This window comes from Malania oleifera, chromosome 2 (assembly GCF_029873635.1).
Source record: "Malania oleifera isolate guangnan ecotype guangnan chromosome 2, ASM2987363v1, whole genome shotgun sequence".
NCBI lineage: Eukaryota > Viridiplantae > Streptophyta > Magnoliopsida > Santalales > Ximeniaceae > Malania > Malania oleifera.
In genome coordinates this window covers 30,869,826-30,888,092 of record NC_080418.1, presented here as the reverse complement: position 1 = coordinate 30,888,092, position 18,267 = coordinate 30,869,826, and the positions used below count along the sequence as shown (strand labels likewise).

Genomic DNA, 18,267 nt, shown 5'->3' with positions numbered 1-18,267 from the left:
AATTATTAGATGTTGAACTGTCAATAGCAACACCGACAGGGTCAGTGGTGAGATGTCGTAGGGTGCTCAGGGGTTACCCAGTAGAAATTTAAGGGAGAGTATTACCAGATGACCTCATTGTGCTAGATTTGCATAGATTTGATGTAATACTGGGTATGGATTGGCTGGCTACTAGCCATGCTAGTACTGTTTGTCATTTGAAATAGCTGATTTTCAGACCACCAGGGAAGTCAGAATTTAGATTTGTGGGATCGTGGGTGCAATCTCCTCCTCAGTTAGTGTCAACCTTGTAGGAAAGAAGACTACTTCTAGATGGATGTCAGGGGTTTATAGTTTATGTAAAGAAGGTGACCGAAAATGAATTGAAACTTGTCAGTACGCTAGTGGTTAAGAAGTTTTCAGATGTACTCTTAGAAGAATTACCTGGGTTGCCTCCTAACCGCGAGATAGATTTTACTATCGACTTACTTCTTAGGGACGGCGCCAATTTTTAAAGCTTGTTAGCGAATGGCTTTAGAAGAATTGAGAGAATTAAAGGATCAGTTGCAGGACTTATTGAATAAAGGGTTTATCAAATCTAGTGTATTGCCCTGAGGAGTTCCAGTATTATTTGTGAAGAAGAATGATGGGTCTATGAGGATGTGTATAGATTATAGAGAAATAAACAAAGTAACAATCAAGAACAAGTATCCTCTACCTCGTATAGATGACTTATTTGATCAGTTTCAGGGTACACAGGTCTATTCTAAGATCGACCTTAGGTCAGGTTATCACCAGGTGAAAGTTAAAGCTGAAGATATTTCAAAGACAGCTTTCAGGACCAGGTATGTGCATTATGAATTTCTAGTTATGCCATTTGGTCGGACGAATGCTCCTGCTGTGTTCATGGATTTGATGAATAAAATCTTTCACTAGTATTTAGACCAGTTCATTGTAGTTTTCATTGATGACATATTGGTCTATTTGAGGAGTTTTGAGGAGCATGAGACGCACCTAAAACTAGTACTTCAGATGCTCAGGGAAAAGAAATTATATGCCAAGTTTAGCAAATGTGAATTTTGGTTAGAGAAATTTGTGTTTCTGGGGCATGTTATATCAGGGGATGAAATTTCTGTAGATCCTAGCAAGATAAAGGCAGTAGTAAATTGGGTCAGGCCGAGGAACGTATAGGAAATCAGGAGTTTTTTAGGACTAGCAGGTTTGTACCGTCAGTTTGTAGAAGGATTCTCAGCATTATCAGGGCCTTTAACGAGACTAATCAGAAAGAATGCTAGGTTTTAATGAGACGATAGTTGTAAGTAGAGCTTCCAGGAATTGAAGCAGAGGCTCATTACAGCACCAGCATTGACTATTCCATCGGGAGGTGATGGTTATGTGATCTACTGTGACGAGTCTTTGAGGGGGATAAGATGTGTATTAATACAACAGAACAGAGTAATAGCATATGCCTCTAGACAATTAAAAGAATATGAAAAGAATTATCCCACTTATGATCTATAATTGGCTGCAGTAGTCCATGCACTGAAGATTTGGAGGCATTATCTGTATGGCAAAAGATGTGAAATATTTTCAGATCAGAAGAGTTTAAAGTACTTCTTCACACAAAAGGAGTTGAACATACGGTAGAGAAGATGATTAGAGCTCATAAAGGATTACGACTATACTATTAGCTACTATCCAGGTAAAACTAATGTGATGACAGAAGCTTTGAGGTGAAAACCAGATGAAACAACATAGTTAGTAGTAATAGTTCAGCACCCGATTCAGATAGATTTGGAGAGGCTTGACGTGGAATTAGTGGAGAGTGATCACCAGACATTTATTGCCAACCTAGTGGTGCAGCCTACTATATATGAAAAGATTAAAGCAGCCCAGAAAAATGACGTAGAGTTGATGGAGTTGATAGAGAAGGTGTAGGACAGATAGGGAGAGGAGTTTAGTATTTTTGATGATGGAGATATGAGATTTCGTACTAGGCTGTGTGCGCCTGCAGATGTGGATATTAAAAGGACGATCCTTGAGTAGGCTCACAGATTCTTATATACAGTTTATTCGGGTAGCACTAAAATGTATAGGGATCTGCGAGAATATTTCTGGTGGAGCGGTATAAAGAGAAAGATTGTTGAGTTTGTGCAACAGTGTTTGACGTGCCAGCAAGTTAACGCTAAGCACTAGAGGCCGGCGGGCCAGTTATAGCCACTTTACATCTCGGAGTGGAAATACGAAACAAATAAATAATGAGAATAAAAAAAAACAATAATTAAAGACACAATATTTACATGGTTTGACAATTTGCTTATGTCCACGAGAGCAGCAACTAAATTTTTCATTGTCATAATGTCAAGATTACAATTAGGGTTACAAATATTGATTAAATACGAATCCTAAGCGTACAGGAACTTAGAACCTATTTAAATCATTCATGTAGCAATCCCCGAAGGAAAATCCTCAAAAACCCTCAATATTCTCATCTCCTGATTTGAATTTCGTAACGTGTGTCAAACGAAATCGCTGACAATTTAGGGCAAATCGTCAACAGTTTGAAACCGAAAGCAATTCCCTGCATAGGACCTGAAACTGTCGATAGTTATACTCAAACCGTTGATGATTATCCCTCAATGCTAAAATTGTCGAGCAAATCGTCACCGGTTTTCATCTTGTAAACTTCTCTCTTGTTCTTCGTTTCATGATACTTTCCTATTACGTTCCACTCAAAATATGAGTAATAAATCCAACACTTACCATAAATTTAATATAATTATAGATAATATAACCTTTTTTAGTAGAATAAAATAATATAAAAGTAACACATTTAGAATTTATGAATAGTTGAATAAAAATACTATATTTATACGCATATCTACACTCATGCATATATATATATATATATATATATATATATATATATATATATGTGTGTGTGTGTGTGTGTGTAAATATATATTCATTTATATTTATTTGGATGGATTTGTGGTTGGTTTTGGTTAAGTGGGATGGGATGGATTTGGGATGAAAAAAATGCATTTTTCAATTATTGTCCCAAATTCTCCTTAAATTTAGCATTCATCCCAACCGTTGTCATAGATACGTTTAGAAACTTTCAAGACATTCCCCGATTTGAATTCACTCGTTTCCTATTTAAAAGAAAATATATATATGTCGAACCATTGACATTTTTATTATCATAAACTGTATAACGAAAAAAAATATTAGTATTATTAAAATTAAAAAGGATAATGACATTTAAAAAAAAAAAACTTAAATGGTAGGGTGTTTTTACATTTTTACCCTTCTGAAAATGGGGAAAACTCAATCCACAGCCACAGGTGCCGTGGCAACGGAGAGCTGAAATAAAGGCGGCAATTCCTAAAAATTTATAAAAACCAGGTTCTACTCTCTACCAAAAGCCCTCTCCACTTCCGCTCCCAACTCTCAATTCAGATAATACATATAGATATAGAATCCTTCTCTCTCTCTCTCTCTCTCTCTCTCTCTCTCTCTCCAATATAAACCCTAATGTCACCACTCAATTGACAAAACAAGAAAAACCCTTCGACTTCGACTTCGACTTCGACTTCGACTTCGAGTCCGATTTTCTCGCACTCAATCCGAAAACATGGAAGAATCGAAAATCACCGCCTGCGCCACCGGCGCCGCCGCCCCCAGCAGCAGCAGACCGTCCTTTCAACTCACCAGACGACGTTCTTCCTCTAAAGACCGCCACACCAAGGTCAATGGCCGCGCCCGCCGTGTCCGCGTCCCAGCCCTCTGCGCCGCTCGCATCTTCCAGCTCACCCGCGAGCTCGGCCACCGCACCGATGGCGAGACCATCGCCTGGCTTCTCCGCAATGTCAGTCCCTCCGATTTTCCATCCGCCTCCGCAGACGCCGCCGTCGCCGCCTCCGTCACGGTGGCGCCCACCATTACCGCCCCGTCCCCCCCGCCGCTTTCTTCCATTCCTCTCCCGTCTTCATTCTCGAGCCCTTCGACTTCGACGCCTTCGCCTCCTTGCGATGCTCCGCCGATGGCGCCGGCGCCGGTGATTCGCCACCTGTCGGCGGATGAATATGAGGGGCAGTTTAGCGCTCGCGAGCTTGATTTGTTTCCGACGGAAGGTGCGTATTCGAACATGTCGTTCACGTCGTTGTTGTTACAGTCGGTGAATGACGATAATTAGCAAAAACCGCCGACGACGTGCTGTTATGTTATCTTGTCTCAGAAAACATTATTAGGGTTTCTGTAAGATTTTCGTCCACTTTTTTTTTTTTTTTTCCTAAATTAAAATTGTATTCGAAATCATAAATTTTAAATCTTGAATTTAGATTTGTGTAACACAAATCTAAATTCAAGTTCTGCATTCTCAAGTAAAGAATTGTACGATACAAGGAAATGGGTTTTGTTAATGAAGGCAGAAAATCATTTCACAATTCTCCTTTCTTTTGTTCCCTGCTTTTCTTATTTTTAGTCGATTGCTGATATGGGCTTAGAAATTGAAACACGCTCAAAAAATTGCATATTTTCTTTGGCTCTTGATTGGGTATAGTCCTTCGATAGAGGAATTATTTTTGGGTAAGGGAAATTCCGTATGCATATACTTCATCACCTAACCTAAAAATATTTTACCGAAAAATGTTATTATTATTATTATTATTGTTATTACTATTTATAGAAAAACCATTCAATTCAAGAATTATTTGGGATATTGGAAATGGAGTTACAATTATCGAAAGATTTATTTTGAATGGTATGATATTTGTCAATATCATTGTGGGGTGGAAAGTGAAGTGTTATTTGCCTACGAGAACATAGTGTAGATGAGGCTGATGAGAATGTTCATGTATATTTTTTTGGCAGACTCGATGCCACTGTATTCAGGAAATGAATACATTAGAATTACTTGACTTAAAATCCTTTAAATGTAGGCTATTTATTTTTTGAAAATGAATTTGATGGTGGCATTGCATGGATAAGTTGATTTTAATTGACCTAATTCTTCCAAGATGATTTGAACTCAGGGCGGAGTCGAGAGATGCCAGCACAATTTGACGTCTAACCCTTATCAGATAGGTATAATTTAAGGTTTTTAAAATAAAATTACGAGATTCAATGGACTGAAGCGCATGCACTATTCATTGTTTAAATTGGATCAAGACCATTATATTTAGTTGTAGAACGCTACTTGAGAGTAGTCTTATGTTGATTATAGAAGGACATCAGTTGGTCTCTTTATGCTCAAACAGGTAAACATGATGACATTGATTCCTGACTGTGAAGCAATAAAATGTTTTACGAATGAAATCTTGTAATCAATGAACAAAATATTGAAGTCCAGGGCTTTTGACTGTATTTTAATTTTGGAACAAGGTACCGAGCAGGATTTTTGGTTAACAAAGAACTTAGGTGAGATTCTATGAAGGAAATGCAAGTTGGATTGCGACATATTCTGAGAGGGTAACCCAGTTGTAGATGATTTTTTTTCTTTTTTTTTTTTGACAAATCTACCACTCACGGGATGAGATAAAAAATGGATTTAAATATTTTATGGGATCATATGAGGACCATTTTTAAAGCTGCCATAGTTAGTGTCCTCTGAGTTAGCATTCATTTTTCGCATCCACCACAGATTTAGAAAAAAAAAAAAATACACCTTTTATGGCATACAAAACCACCATCAATTTTAAAACTTTCACCTATAAAAGTGAAAGTCAAAAATTAATTTTTTTTAATATATAATAAATAAATATGAAATGCCAGCAGTATTTTTTGGAGTGCCTATTGCTTTCTTATAATTATTATTAAAAAAAAAAAATTTTTTTTTCTTTCTAAACGTTCAAGCTGTCTTTTTTGGGTACAACTACGTCAATTCTGCTGCTCCAAAATAAAAAAGAGAAAGACGAGTCTCAGCATATTCAATGGCAAAAGCTCAAACGAGAAAAATGGCTTTGTCAAGTTAAATTTTAGTATGCATCTACTATGGACAACCTAGCAGCTTCCTACAATATAGGCAACTACACGTACAACAAACCAGCATAACTAAAACTGGTCCCAAAAATGGGAGATCATATCGTGAACCTGTTCCAAATGAATCTAATTAAAAAAAAGAAAAAGAAAAAAGAAAAGGGGTGGCCTCAAGACATCACAGCAGGCAATGTCACTCTAAGCTAGCTAACCAAACCAATTTTCTCTCCTCAGACATTGCCATAAACATCTCCCTCCAATCTACATCTTTGAACATCTTAATTGCCTTTACGTATGTGTTCCCATCCACACCTTCAATAGATTCCAAACACTTGACACAATTGGTAATTGAAAATGTGCTGGACTGGGGAGATGCCTCAAGGTTGCTCAAGGTCGGGGTCCTCGTGTTTGTAACTTCAGCCCATTCCTTCAAAGTTTCACCTGTCTCTGTTGTCCTTGCTTCCCTCTTTCCCTGAACATGGCTTGTTGGAGTGGGAGATCGTTCCCGCCGTCGCCGCACACTTTGCGAGGGATAATCTTTAGCATCGCTGCTCTTACACTGGAAAGCGGATGGGGTAGCATTTGTTGATGCATCTTCCATTTCTAATTTGTCTTCATCATCCATAGAATACAAAGCTAATGGGGATGCATATTTGAATTTTGCTGCAGGGTCACCAAATATGATTCCCAACTCAATGTACATGGGGCATCCTTTCTTGCGGAATCTCTTTGCACCTTTATTTGCCTACATTCAAAATTTACATCTGGATATCTATAACAGAGTTCTTGAAAGAAGCATGCATTTAGTTCATAAAAAAAAAATTCAAAAAATACTACTAGTTCACCTTTATGCATGATTCCCATACATTCTCACTTGCACATATTGTATTCAGCAGAGAGTCGTAACTAACTCCAGGTTCTTTTAACAGTTTACTAAAATCATGAAAACGGGTTCTCAATTGGTTAAACTTGTTTCTGAATTGAGAATTGTTGTACCTCTTCCTAGTTTTCTCAACGAACTCTTGCTCTATGTGTTTCCAACCTTTTCTTGAAAACGTTGTAGTGGATCGATTTCCTTTGTGAACCTCTTTGACCATTAACTGAATAAAAATTTTCTCTTCCAAGGCTGTCCAAGTTGCAGGATCAGGCTCAAAGTCATCTTTATCTCCTCCATTCCGTTTAACAGTCATCTAGGTATGAACATAATTATAATCAAAATTACGCTTTGACACTGTGAAAGTACATCAGAATATTGAATAGTAGCCAGTGCAAGGTATATCAAAACACAGAACAATACATCATTAAGTGTTTTGACATGCAGTGAAGTTGAGCACAGCTCACAAGAGTGCATTAGTAGCTCAATTTAACTTAATGAAGCGGCATACAAAAAATCACAATATTTGCAAATTGTAACCAAGTCTCTTTCTTAAAAACCACCATATGGGTGAAATATGTCATTTTGAGTGATATTTTAGCGTTATTTATTGTTTGGAAATCAAATATTCACAGCCAATCAATTGGGGAAAAAATCACTATGAAATTATGGAACAGCAAAATCAGTGGGCAAGGTAAGGTGGCTGCCACTCAATTTGGGCCATTTCTGATAAAGGGCAGCCCGGTGCACAAAGCTCCCGTGTATGCGGGATCCGGGGAAGGGGCGGACCACAATGGGTCTATAGTACGCAGCCTTACCTTGCATTTTTGCAAGATACAGTTTCCATGCCTTGAACCCGTGATCTCCTGGTCACACAACGACAACCTTACCGTTGCGCATAAGCTCCCCTTCTGATGGACCACCCATTTAGTAAAATAAGGAAAGTGAAACCTACATTTAGCATCTGGCTAGGTCAAGAAATGAGGTCTCTAGTACAACCAATTCAAGATCCCACATACAAACATTTCACAGTTAAAGCCACCTGTCCTATTAGTTTTGTTTTTTGGTGGGGGACCTGGGGGGGGGGGGGGGGGGGGGGGGGTGCGCATTTTCTGTCAACATTGCTCGCCTTTCTCCCAAGCACTTTCATGAAAAGAAAATTCTGAGATTTGATCCATAACACATAAATCTTTTTTTTTCCTGAGACCATGCATAACATGGATTTAACAGACATAAAAACCACAAAGAACCAGCAGTAGATCTATCTTAGGAATGGCTAATATATATATATGAATTTGCTTAAAACTTTAAAATTTCCTGCATTGGTGCATCCTGTTGATGGCTATTCTTTGCGATTGCATAACCATGGAGAGCATTCTCGAAAATCATTCTGGTTATATTTTAGATTCTTCATAGTTCAAATTTTCAAATATTAGGGCTTTTCTTCTTCTTTTTTTTTTTTTTGGCGTGTATCCCATTCTCCATTCTCTGTTTCCCTGTCTTTCATGTTTCGACAGAACTTAAAACATATTATTATGCCAACAGCCATGATACAGGTAGAATCAGACCAAGTTAATTGAGTATAATAACAAATGCTCATTAGGGTGTTATGCTTAAAGATTCTGAAGCATTTATGTAATATTGCTCCATTTTCTCCCATGCACTCTCATGAAAAGAAATCTGAGCCTTCATCCATAACATATGAAGTTTTCTATTTTTTTTTTCAGATACCATGCACAACATGGACTTAACTGACACAAAAACCATCAAAGAACCAGCGGTAGATCTAATCTTAGGAATGTCTATATATATATAGCACCGCATGCAAAGTTCCCTGCGCACTCCAATCAGCTGTGGACAATGCACATGTCAGCCACAACTGATTCTTTGCTTCTCATCTCCTCCACTTCTTATCTAACTGGCAGAAATGTATCCATCTCCCATTAATGCAGACGGCTACCCCCAAATCTAACTTTCCATCATTTCCAGTGATTATCATTTCTGGTGACCAACGAACCATCCATATTTTCTAGCCCATCTACAACCCACCGCAAAATCCACCCTTTCATCATTTCTGACGAACAGTGAGACCCCCTGAACTCCATGTTTTCCGACCAATTTACAACCCAAACATCATTTTGGCGTCGATGAGGAAAAAAAAAAAGACGAATTCCATTGTTTCCGATTGATGAGGGCGGAGTCGCGGAGGTGGAGGCGGAGGCGGAGGCGGTGTTGTGTAAGGAGTGAAAGCAAAGGAGGGTGGCGACATGCATCCGGTGGTGGCGTGATTAAATCAGTTGTGGTTGGACAGTGAGGTACGCTGGTTGAGTTGCATTTTGGGGTCAGAGGTCGGATGAAATCAGTCGTGTTAGAGGGAAGATGGGTTTTGCAGGGGAGAGAAGCAGAAAATCAGTCGCGGCCGAGGTGCATGTTGCCCACAGCCGATTGGAGCATGCAGGAAACTCCTTTGCATGTGGCGCACAGGTGATATCTGTTGTTGTGTGTGCATATATATTTTTGTGGGACTCTGTTTTCATTTTTGAATTTGCTTAAAACTTTAAAAATTCCTGCATTGGTGCATCCCATTGATGGCTATTCTTTGTGATTGCATAATCATGAAGAGAATTCTCAAAGGGCATTCTGGTTATATTTTTAGATTCTTCATAGTTGAAAATTTTGAAATATTAGAGTTATTTTTTCTTTCTTCTTTCTTTTATTGTGTCCCATTTTCCATTCTCTGTTTCCCTGTCTTTCATGTTTGGTCGGAACTTAAAAGACATTGTTATGACAATAGGCATGATACAGGTCAAACCAGACTGAGCTAATTAAGTATAATATTAACAAATTCTCATTAGAAGTGATGAAACCATAAACCAACCTTAGCCACAATTAAAACTTGCTTAAAAAGCAGCACAAGAGAAAATACATGGAGGCGAAAAATTTATGAACACTAGCACAATCCTACATGAACTTTATTAAAACATTTCAGTTTTAAAGTCACCATACGAATTCTAAGCCAAAACAACCACAACCATCTCTAATATTATACAAATCTTTCAGGCTTTATAGCATTCTCAAGGGTATCTAGATCATAAGTGTAAAAAAAAGATACCAACAGGTTCAAGTTTTGAGCAACAACTGAGACCAATTTTCCATAGATGCCTCAAATGTGTGATGTACACAAGCTGAAATACAACAAGAAGGATACATGTTGATGTAGTATTAAGGAAAGAGAGAAGGAAGAATAACGGGAGGTTGTGACAGATGGGAGGAAAACAAACTTTCTAATTCCACTACAAAATATAAACTGTCTGTATAGTACAAATTTCTAATTTTTAGAAAAGGTTCATAAAACAAAATTACAACCCAACCCCTAAGATACACCTTTACAAATGAGCCAACAAACCTCACTTAAACATAAATCTAAGAAATAAATTAAACCTAGTAGTTGTGAACTTAGGACCCAACAAGCTATTGATGCTATTCTTCGGGATCAACCTCCAAATGAGGTCAAATTGATCCAATCAGTGTTTGATGACTTCCCACCTGACATTACATGCTGACCCAATCTAACAAAAGGGCCAGCTGTCAAGAACAGGAAGATACAACCACATATGCCCCATTATGTAGAAATTTTGGAAGTACTTCTACAAGCCGTTTTGTTAGCCTTAGGGGCCAAGGTATCCCAATCCAGTAGGTTTTGATGATAACAACCCATTCGTGACCCTCCTAAACACTCCAGTTTAGTACAGGACAATAAGTCATTACTGGAGCAAGCACAAGAATAAGATGAATTTCAATGAAGCTATGGTCAAAGCTTGTGCAAAGAAGACCCAAGCACAACCAACCGAAGCCATATGAAGTCTTACATGTGTAATGTGTTGTGTGAGAGGTAGAACTTCCTGTAACTCTTGTGTTTATGATATTGGTAAGAATAACTGACAAAGAGTTGAGCAAATACACATGCATACTAGTATAGAACATCAAAATAAGTTTTCACATGCATACCGATTCATACTAGTGCATAAGATGTCAAAATGAGCTTTCAAATGTGTTTTCTTAAATAAGACATCTTATATTCAATTGAAACTTCACAAACTTTTGTCCAAGAATGTGCTAATTCATTAAAAAGCTTACTAGTATGAAATACAGGGTAATCATCGACAAAAAGGGGTGAATCTTCGACGAATTGGGTGGACTCGTCAATGAATTTTTCTAGTAGAAAAATATGTTTTTAAGTTCAGGTGACTTGTCGACGAGAAGGATAATTCGTCGACGACTGAGGGCAATTCATCGACGAATTGATGGCACTCGTCAATGATTAACATCTAGCAATCTGATACACACGAGCTTCAAACGGCTATTTTTTTTGTTTGTCTTACATCATTAAATGCCCAACGGTCAGACAACGACTAGCTCGTCCCCTTGCCCATAAATACCAGCTACTTGCATTTATTAATAGGAGTTGGTGATTAAGTTGGTTGTTGCATTCATTCAAAGCTTTCATATTTGCTCAAAAACTCTCTTGCTCATTTACTCTTGCTACTTATCATTTGCACAAGAGAGTAGTGTGAGGATTTATTTTGTATTATCAGCTTAATGAGGAGTGTCTTCTGTAATCTCTACATTTATTATAAGTATTGATTGATTGTTAGATTGAAAGTTCTTGGTGAACCACATTAAAGGAGGTTCTTGGTGAACTCGTTGTATCAGCTCTTGGTGAGCAATTGGGATTTGTTCCCGAGTTGTAAAGGCTTCTCCATTTTGAAAGGAGATCGAATAGTGGATTTTACAATCCTTGAGTTGATCTCAAGGTGTGCACGTAGGCTGAGTGCCGAACCACGTTAAAATCTCGGTGTCAAGCTATTCTCTCTCTCCTCTAATTTATTTACGTGTGTTATTTACTTTGCAATTAATTGTGATAAAAATCACTTGTATCTTGCCAAGATTTATTGTTTTGTAGAAAAATACATCATCCGCGAAAGTTGTCTATTCACCCTCTTCTAGACACACTCTTGGGCCCACAAGTGGTATCAGAGCTAGTCGCTTGACTTACTTATCATTTGCACAAGAGAGTAGTGTGAGGATTTATTTTGTATTATCAGCCCAATAAGGAGTGTCTTCTGTAATCTCTACATTTATTGTGAGTATTGATTGATTGTTAGATTGAAGGTTCTTGGTGAACCACATTGAAGGAGGTTCTTGGTGAACTCCTTGTATCAATTCTTGGTGAGGAGCTGGGATTTGATCCCGAGTTGTAAAGGCTTCTCCGTCTTGAAAGGAGATCGAATAGTGGATTTTGCAATCCTTGAATTGGTCTCAAGGCGTGGATGTAAGCTGAGTGTCGAACCACGTTAAAATCTTGGTGTCAAGCTCTTCTCTCTCTCCTCTACTTTGTTTACGGGTGTTATTTACTTTGCAATTAATTGTGATAAAAATCACTTGCATTTTGCCAAGCTTTATTGTTTTGTAAAAAAATACATCATCCGCAAAAGTTGTCTATTCACCCCACCTCTAAACACACTCTTGGGCCGACACGTTTCGTTAGTGAATTTTTTAAGGATTTTTGGGAATGTTAGTCCATAATCCAAGATGCTTGTGTCAGGTTCTCTAAGAAATCCTATTCAGGGGTCTAGCGTTTCCTAAAATCCAGTATGTTCACAAAGCACGGGAATGCATAACCGACCTATTTCTTCGGTAACCCTAAAATTCCATGGGAACGACATCCTATTCTGATGCATAGGTTTATCTGAATCCTAGGCGTATGATTTCCTGAACCATTGTTCTAGTTATTGCTCCCACATGCTACAATTAATTCACATTTGAAGTCATAAGCAAGAAAAGTAATTTGTAGATTAATTCACCAAAAGATGCTCAGTTCATCAAAAGCTCCTCAGCCTAACATCCTACCCCTACTTCACTTACATAAAATATTCTCAATGACTGAATTAAACAGAGTCTTAAACAATATCGTAGGGTAGTGATTGATAAACAAAGAAGCGTCGGTGGAACTGGGGATTAGACAAAAGGCCTTCTATAGTATTTTTCAAAGAGAGAGAGAGCATTCTTTAGCATTAGCTTGCGAAGAACTTGTGTTTAACCTTCAAACATAGGTATCGTTCGGTTGATATTTTTCCTAAGTACTCTTCCTGCTTCAGAAAGGGGAAAAAAATTGAACTAATGACAGTTCATGGAAGCAAGAAAATTATTTCCAAGATGCTAACAAAACAACCTATGAAAAAATAGCTTGCTTTCATGATTTACTCCAGGCATCGTACTAATTCTCCAATCACTAACAAGTTCCAATATAAATAAATGAAGCAAACACTGAACTAAAGAACAAAAATTAATTCAAGAAAGTAGCCATAATCAATCGATGGTAAATAGGTGTTGTTCGAGTGTGAGAGAGGATTACCTTGTTCGTGGGTGAGCAGAAACCCTAGCGGGAATCGATCGAGGGTAACAAAGATTGGTTTTGTTTTTGTTTTCGTTTTGCTTTACTCTTCTGTTTTTTGAAAGCGACTCGCTTGCTTTTTCTGTTTCCTTTGTTTTCTCGTTTTTGTTTTCCGATACGTCTGAATTTGGCTAGCCGCTAGTGCTTTCAAATCGACGTCGTTTCAATTACAGCGCTGCGTTTGTCCTGAAAACTCGTTAATTTGATAGTCGATCTTCAAACGACACCGCCATGGCCGTTACGTGTTGACCACCACGGAGCAGAATGATTTTCAACGTGGAAAATAATTTTGTTTTTCATTTCTAGTTTTTCTAAAAAGTATAAAAACATAAATTTATTTTTTCAGTCATTCAATTTTCTATGGAAAATGAAAGAATAAAACAAATCTATTAATAATTTTTCTTTTTTATTCATAGTTTTCAAAATAGTTACAGGAAAACTTTGTTTTCCAATTTTTTAAAAATTATATAAGAATGAAACAATAATTAAATTTTTTTAAAAAAAATATAGTAAATTTGAAAATAAGTGACATTTTTATAAAATTAAAAATTAAAAATTAAAAATAAAACTATTTTTCACAAGTGGGTTGCAATAATTTTTCAATTATTTTTAATTTTTTATACAAATATCTTAAAAATAAAAATAAGAAGATTTTTTTCTAATTCTTTAAAAAGATAAAAATTTTAAAAACCATTTTGCATAATTAAAAAAGCTCTAATTTTTTTAAATAATTTTTTATAATTTTTTTTTTGTAGGATTTGAAAGTCGAGATTTCTTTGATTAAAGATAACGTAAGTTTCAATGTGATTTTTTTTTTATTTTTAAATTTTTACACAATTATAAATAAAAAAAACACATTTTTAAAATCTTTTAAATTTTATACATGAATGATAAAAATCTAAAAATAAAAAAAATATTTTTCAGCTTTTTTAGAGAAATAGATAATTGAAAAAATAAGATAATTATTTTAAAAAAAATAATAATAATAAGTTTACTCTTGCTGATGAATAGGAACAAAAAACCTACAAAAAATAATGATAAATTATGGAGCATTCAAATGTGGAAAATAACTTTATTTTTTATTTTTGATCTTAAAATGTGTGCTAAATAATAAAAGAAACTTTCTTTATATGTGGATGATTAATGAAATTATCACAATGCCCTTTGCTAAATCACTCACTCCCCTTCCATAAGAAATTCTCATAACCACTTAATTACTCAACTTAACTAAGGATAAACTAACTCCATCTTAGATACACTAAATGTCATAATCTTTTCATACATATCCCAATCCCACGATAAGAAAAAGAGGAGGATTGCATTAGGTAGCTGACAACTAGTATAAAACTTGTCTGATATCTATGATATAAATCCATACTGATTAGTACATACTGATTTGTTGTTGTTCACTAATGATAAATTACAGTATGTGTAACAACCTCAAATTCATTAATATAAAATATAACATATTAAATGGAAAAGTCAACCTGAACCCGTGAGTAATGGGGACGCCTGTCAATCACAGCGGAAACCTAAGCAGCAGTAAGTATAAAATTTAAATCATTCATCCATCATGCATAATACCAGAGTTTACTACAACATCATAATACTGTATTTATACACATCCTCCAAAACATCAAAATAACTCTAAGATCAAACACAAAATACTCCTGATCCTCGTACAAAATCTTACCCTCCGAACGGGGTAATATTGCTGACTCAACGGCGGCCACACCCCGCTAGTCACTCAGGGTCTCCTGAAAAATTAATTAATGTTGGGGGTGAGACACATCTCACTAAAGGAAAATAAACTAAATACAGTTGTGTGGTAACATGAACATTTAATGCAATTATACATATACAGTACATTTCATATTTTCGTAAACGTTCATCATATCATACTGAATAATCACATGCTTTCATATTTTCTAATAAGTCATATCGTACATAAAACATCTATTATAACTGATAATACTGGAAACATACCAAGGATGAATAGCTAGCTAATGTCATGTATTACCCCCCATGACGGGTTGTGAGGCCCGAAGGCAGGATCCGACAATGGCTGGCCAACCACTGCCGAGTCAAAAATATGTCTGTAAGTACGATGGGCCCACCTTACCCTGGTCTGGACTGTCAGGTGGACATCTACAACTCTACACTGAAAGCCACATCGACCATTCATCTCCCACCCCCTTGTGGGGTGGTTAGTACAAATCTAAACATAGATATTTGATCTATATAGCTACGGTTTCGAGCTCCTGAAACTGAACTAAACTAACATCCAGGTTCTGATAACATATAATACGTGATATTATAGCATTTTTCATAATTACGGCCTTGTGCTGAACATTTCATAATTACGGCCTTAGGCTGAACATTTCATAATTGCGGCCTTGCGCCAAACATTTCATAAATACGGCCTTGTGTCAAACATTTCGTTGATACAACCTTGCGCCGAAATCATACATAAATACGGTCTTGCATCGAAATCATATATACATACAGCCTTGCGCCAAAATCATACATGCATACGGCTTTGCGCCGAAATCATACATAGATACGTCATTCTGAAAATGATCATTTAATCATATATTTGTCAGAATCATAATGTACTGTATACTTTCATAACTTCTCAAATCATACTGCATTCATATCATCATCATATCATAATATTTTTCCACGTAAAATAATATTCATGCCACACATTTGCTGTATAAAACCATATGTTGCATTTTAAAATCATACTTTCCGGCGTCTCATACATATATATACATTTCAACATATTAGCAATATTTTTCTCAAATGTACATTTCCTTTGTAATCTATAGATATAATACATGCTTTTCAGAAAATAACTTTTCTCATAAATAATAATAATTTGCATGAAAATGACTGCTTTAGTTTATTCCCTTACTTGGCTACTGAGAAAGTCCCTAAAATTTCCTAACCTGACACCCAAAGGATTTCCTGATCAAGACCCTAAAAATGAAAACTCACAGTATTAAACTTCAGTATTTCTATGTGTACATCATTTCCTATAACTACCGTAAGGTCAAATTTGGCTTAAAAAACCTTAACTAAACTTAGGGATGATTTCCAACTTGCTTTCACCAGCGATCTGCTCTGGAAGATTTGGAGAGAACTTCCTCAGGAGCGTCGTGGTGACTTCGGATTGTCTATCTGGCGTAAATCTGGCCCAAAATCGATGAGAGAGAGAGAGGGCCGAATGGAGGAGAGAGAGAGAAAAAAGTTTGCTTAGTTGTGAAGTAAAGAAAATCCGGATTTTGATATTTATAGAAAAGGGGATTCGTCGACGAGACGCGTCATTTGTCGACGAATCCTTTAATAATTTCGTCGACGAAATTCAGTCCTCGTCGACAAAATTCAGTCGGCTTATAATCTCGCTTGGTATTTCCTCGTCGACGAAATTCAGTTTTCGTCAACGAATTCTCTTATGACCTCGTCGACGAATCCTCTCTTCGTCGATGAGTCCTTTGATAATTCCCTTTTCCTCTTTATTATTTAAATTCCATTTTATTTGGGTTGTGACAATATGCCCTCTCAATATATGTATAATTCACAAGCTGAAATTATCTATAATTGTTAATAAAAACTTGTGTCATTCAAACAATTCTCCAAAATTACTAATGGTTTGTTTAATTTATGCAAACCACTTTTTATTTTCTATCTTTAATCTTTTCAAAAAATTATAAAAATGCAGCATATTTTTTTAGTTTTCCAAAATTTGTATTATAAAAAGTAGAGAATAAAGGATTTGTTTATTCACAAAAAATAATTTTATTTTTGGTTTCTATATTTTCAAATAATTACAAAATCACACACTATTTTATAATTTTTCAAAACTTATACAAGAACTAAAGTATTCAAAAAATTATAAAAATATTTTAAATTAGAAAATAATGTGGCATTTTTATAATTATTTAATGTTGACACTGAGTTTAGATGACTCATTTTGGTTGCCAACATTTTGGTGTGATTTAAGAAAACCAAAATAAGTAAAATGAACCAAATCATTGATTCATTTACTTATCTTGTCATTTATAAATAGTCGCCACTTTATTTTAATTTTTGAAAAGGTAAAATAAAATAAAATATTTTTAAAAAAGAGAATCTGTTTGGACTATCATTGTGAATAGGGAATGTAGACTTTTAAACACTCTTTAAAGAAAATTTAAAAATCTAACTAAGACCTATTTTAAGAATGATTACTACACTTACCTTATGTGAGTATGTGTGTATCCCGTTTTGAAGTTCAAATTTTGAAAATAAAATAAAATAAAAGGTTGAAAATTGGTGAGAAAACACCCTTGCAGTATTTACTGGTCAATTGCTTGCAAGGGCGGTTGACCGTTTACTGCAATTTTTCCTTTTTATTTAATTTTTAAAAATCAAACTTTTGACCTCTAACCCCTTTTGAAAAGGGTTTCATAGAATTTATGCAAAAGCATTTGCCCTATAGAAAACTCTACTAGTTTGGGTACCTTTTTAAAGACTTCAAATAATGCACACAATAAAGAAAGCAAAAAAGAAGGAAAGGAAAAACCTAGTTTTTAAAGTTATGACTGAATTTACATAAGTAGATTACTAGCATATCCTCCATTGGAGGTATCAAGCCACTTGTAGTTCACAAAAACATTTTCAAAAAGAATTTTTAGAAAACATTTTGATGATTTTTAGAAAAAACACTTGAATCCCTTAAAATCATTTAAAATTTGTGTTGAAAAAATATTTATTTTTAATAAGAAGACTAATTTTTAAAATGAAAACTCTATAAACAAATATCAAAATCAAGTTAATTTAAAAAAAAAAAAAAAACTCGTTTATCTACCTTTAAGCCACTTCATAGGTGATTTCTTTGGAAAATATTATTTTACTTGTTAAAACTTGAAAAAGTGTAGATTTTTAGTGGGAGAACCTATTGTGATAAACGAATTGCACATCGAAATAAATTGATCTC

General features: G+C 35.7%; 2 protein-coding genes across 2 annotated transcripts; one reads left to right on the top strand and one right to left on the bottom strand.

Annotated features, from left to right (window-relative positions):
• Nucleotides 1–3,382: 3,382 nt before the first annotated feature.
• LOC131148787 (transcription factor TCP20-like) lies at nt 3,383–4,427 on the top strand. The gene has a single exon (XM_058098705.1). It carries the CDS (start codon nt 3,617–3,619, stop codon nt 4,175–4,177), a length of 561 nt encoding a protein of 186 aa, XP_057954688.1. The 5' UTR covers nt 3,383–3,616; the 3' UTR covers nt 4,178–4,427.
• A 1,484-nt stretch (nt 4,428–5,911) lies between these two features.
• Nucleotides 5,912–9,982, bottom strand: LOC131149599 (L10-interacting MYB domain-containing protein-like). The gene is made up of 3 exons (XM_058100199.1): nt 9,949–9,982; nt 6,804–7,148; nt 5,912–6,703 (listed from the first exon to the last, which is right to left on the bottom strand). The coding sequence occupies exons 2-3, from the start codon at nt 7,146–7,148 to the stop codon at nt 6,152–6,154; spliced, it is 897 nt and encodes a 298-aa protein (XP_057956182.1). The 5' UTR covers nt 9,949–9,982; the 3' UTR covers nt 5,912–6,151.
• Nucleotides 9,983–18,267: the final 8,285 nt, after the last annotated feature.

Excerpts from the sequence above, each read along its gene's own strand:
- LOC131148787 (XM_058098705.1), top strand. The coding sequence starts at position 3,617 with ATGGAAGAATCGAAAATCACCGCCTGCGCCACCGGCGCCGCCGCCCCC.
- LOC131149599 (XM_058100199.1), bottom strand. The coding sequence starts at position 7,148 with ATGACTGTTAAACGGAATGGAGGAGATAAAGATGACTTTGAGCCTGAT. Across the intron at positions 6,704-6,803 it reads TATGGGAATCATGCATAAAG|GCAAATAAAGGTGCAAAGAG; the intron begins GTGAACTAGTAG and ends TTTTGAATGTAG.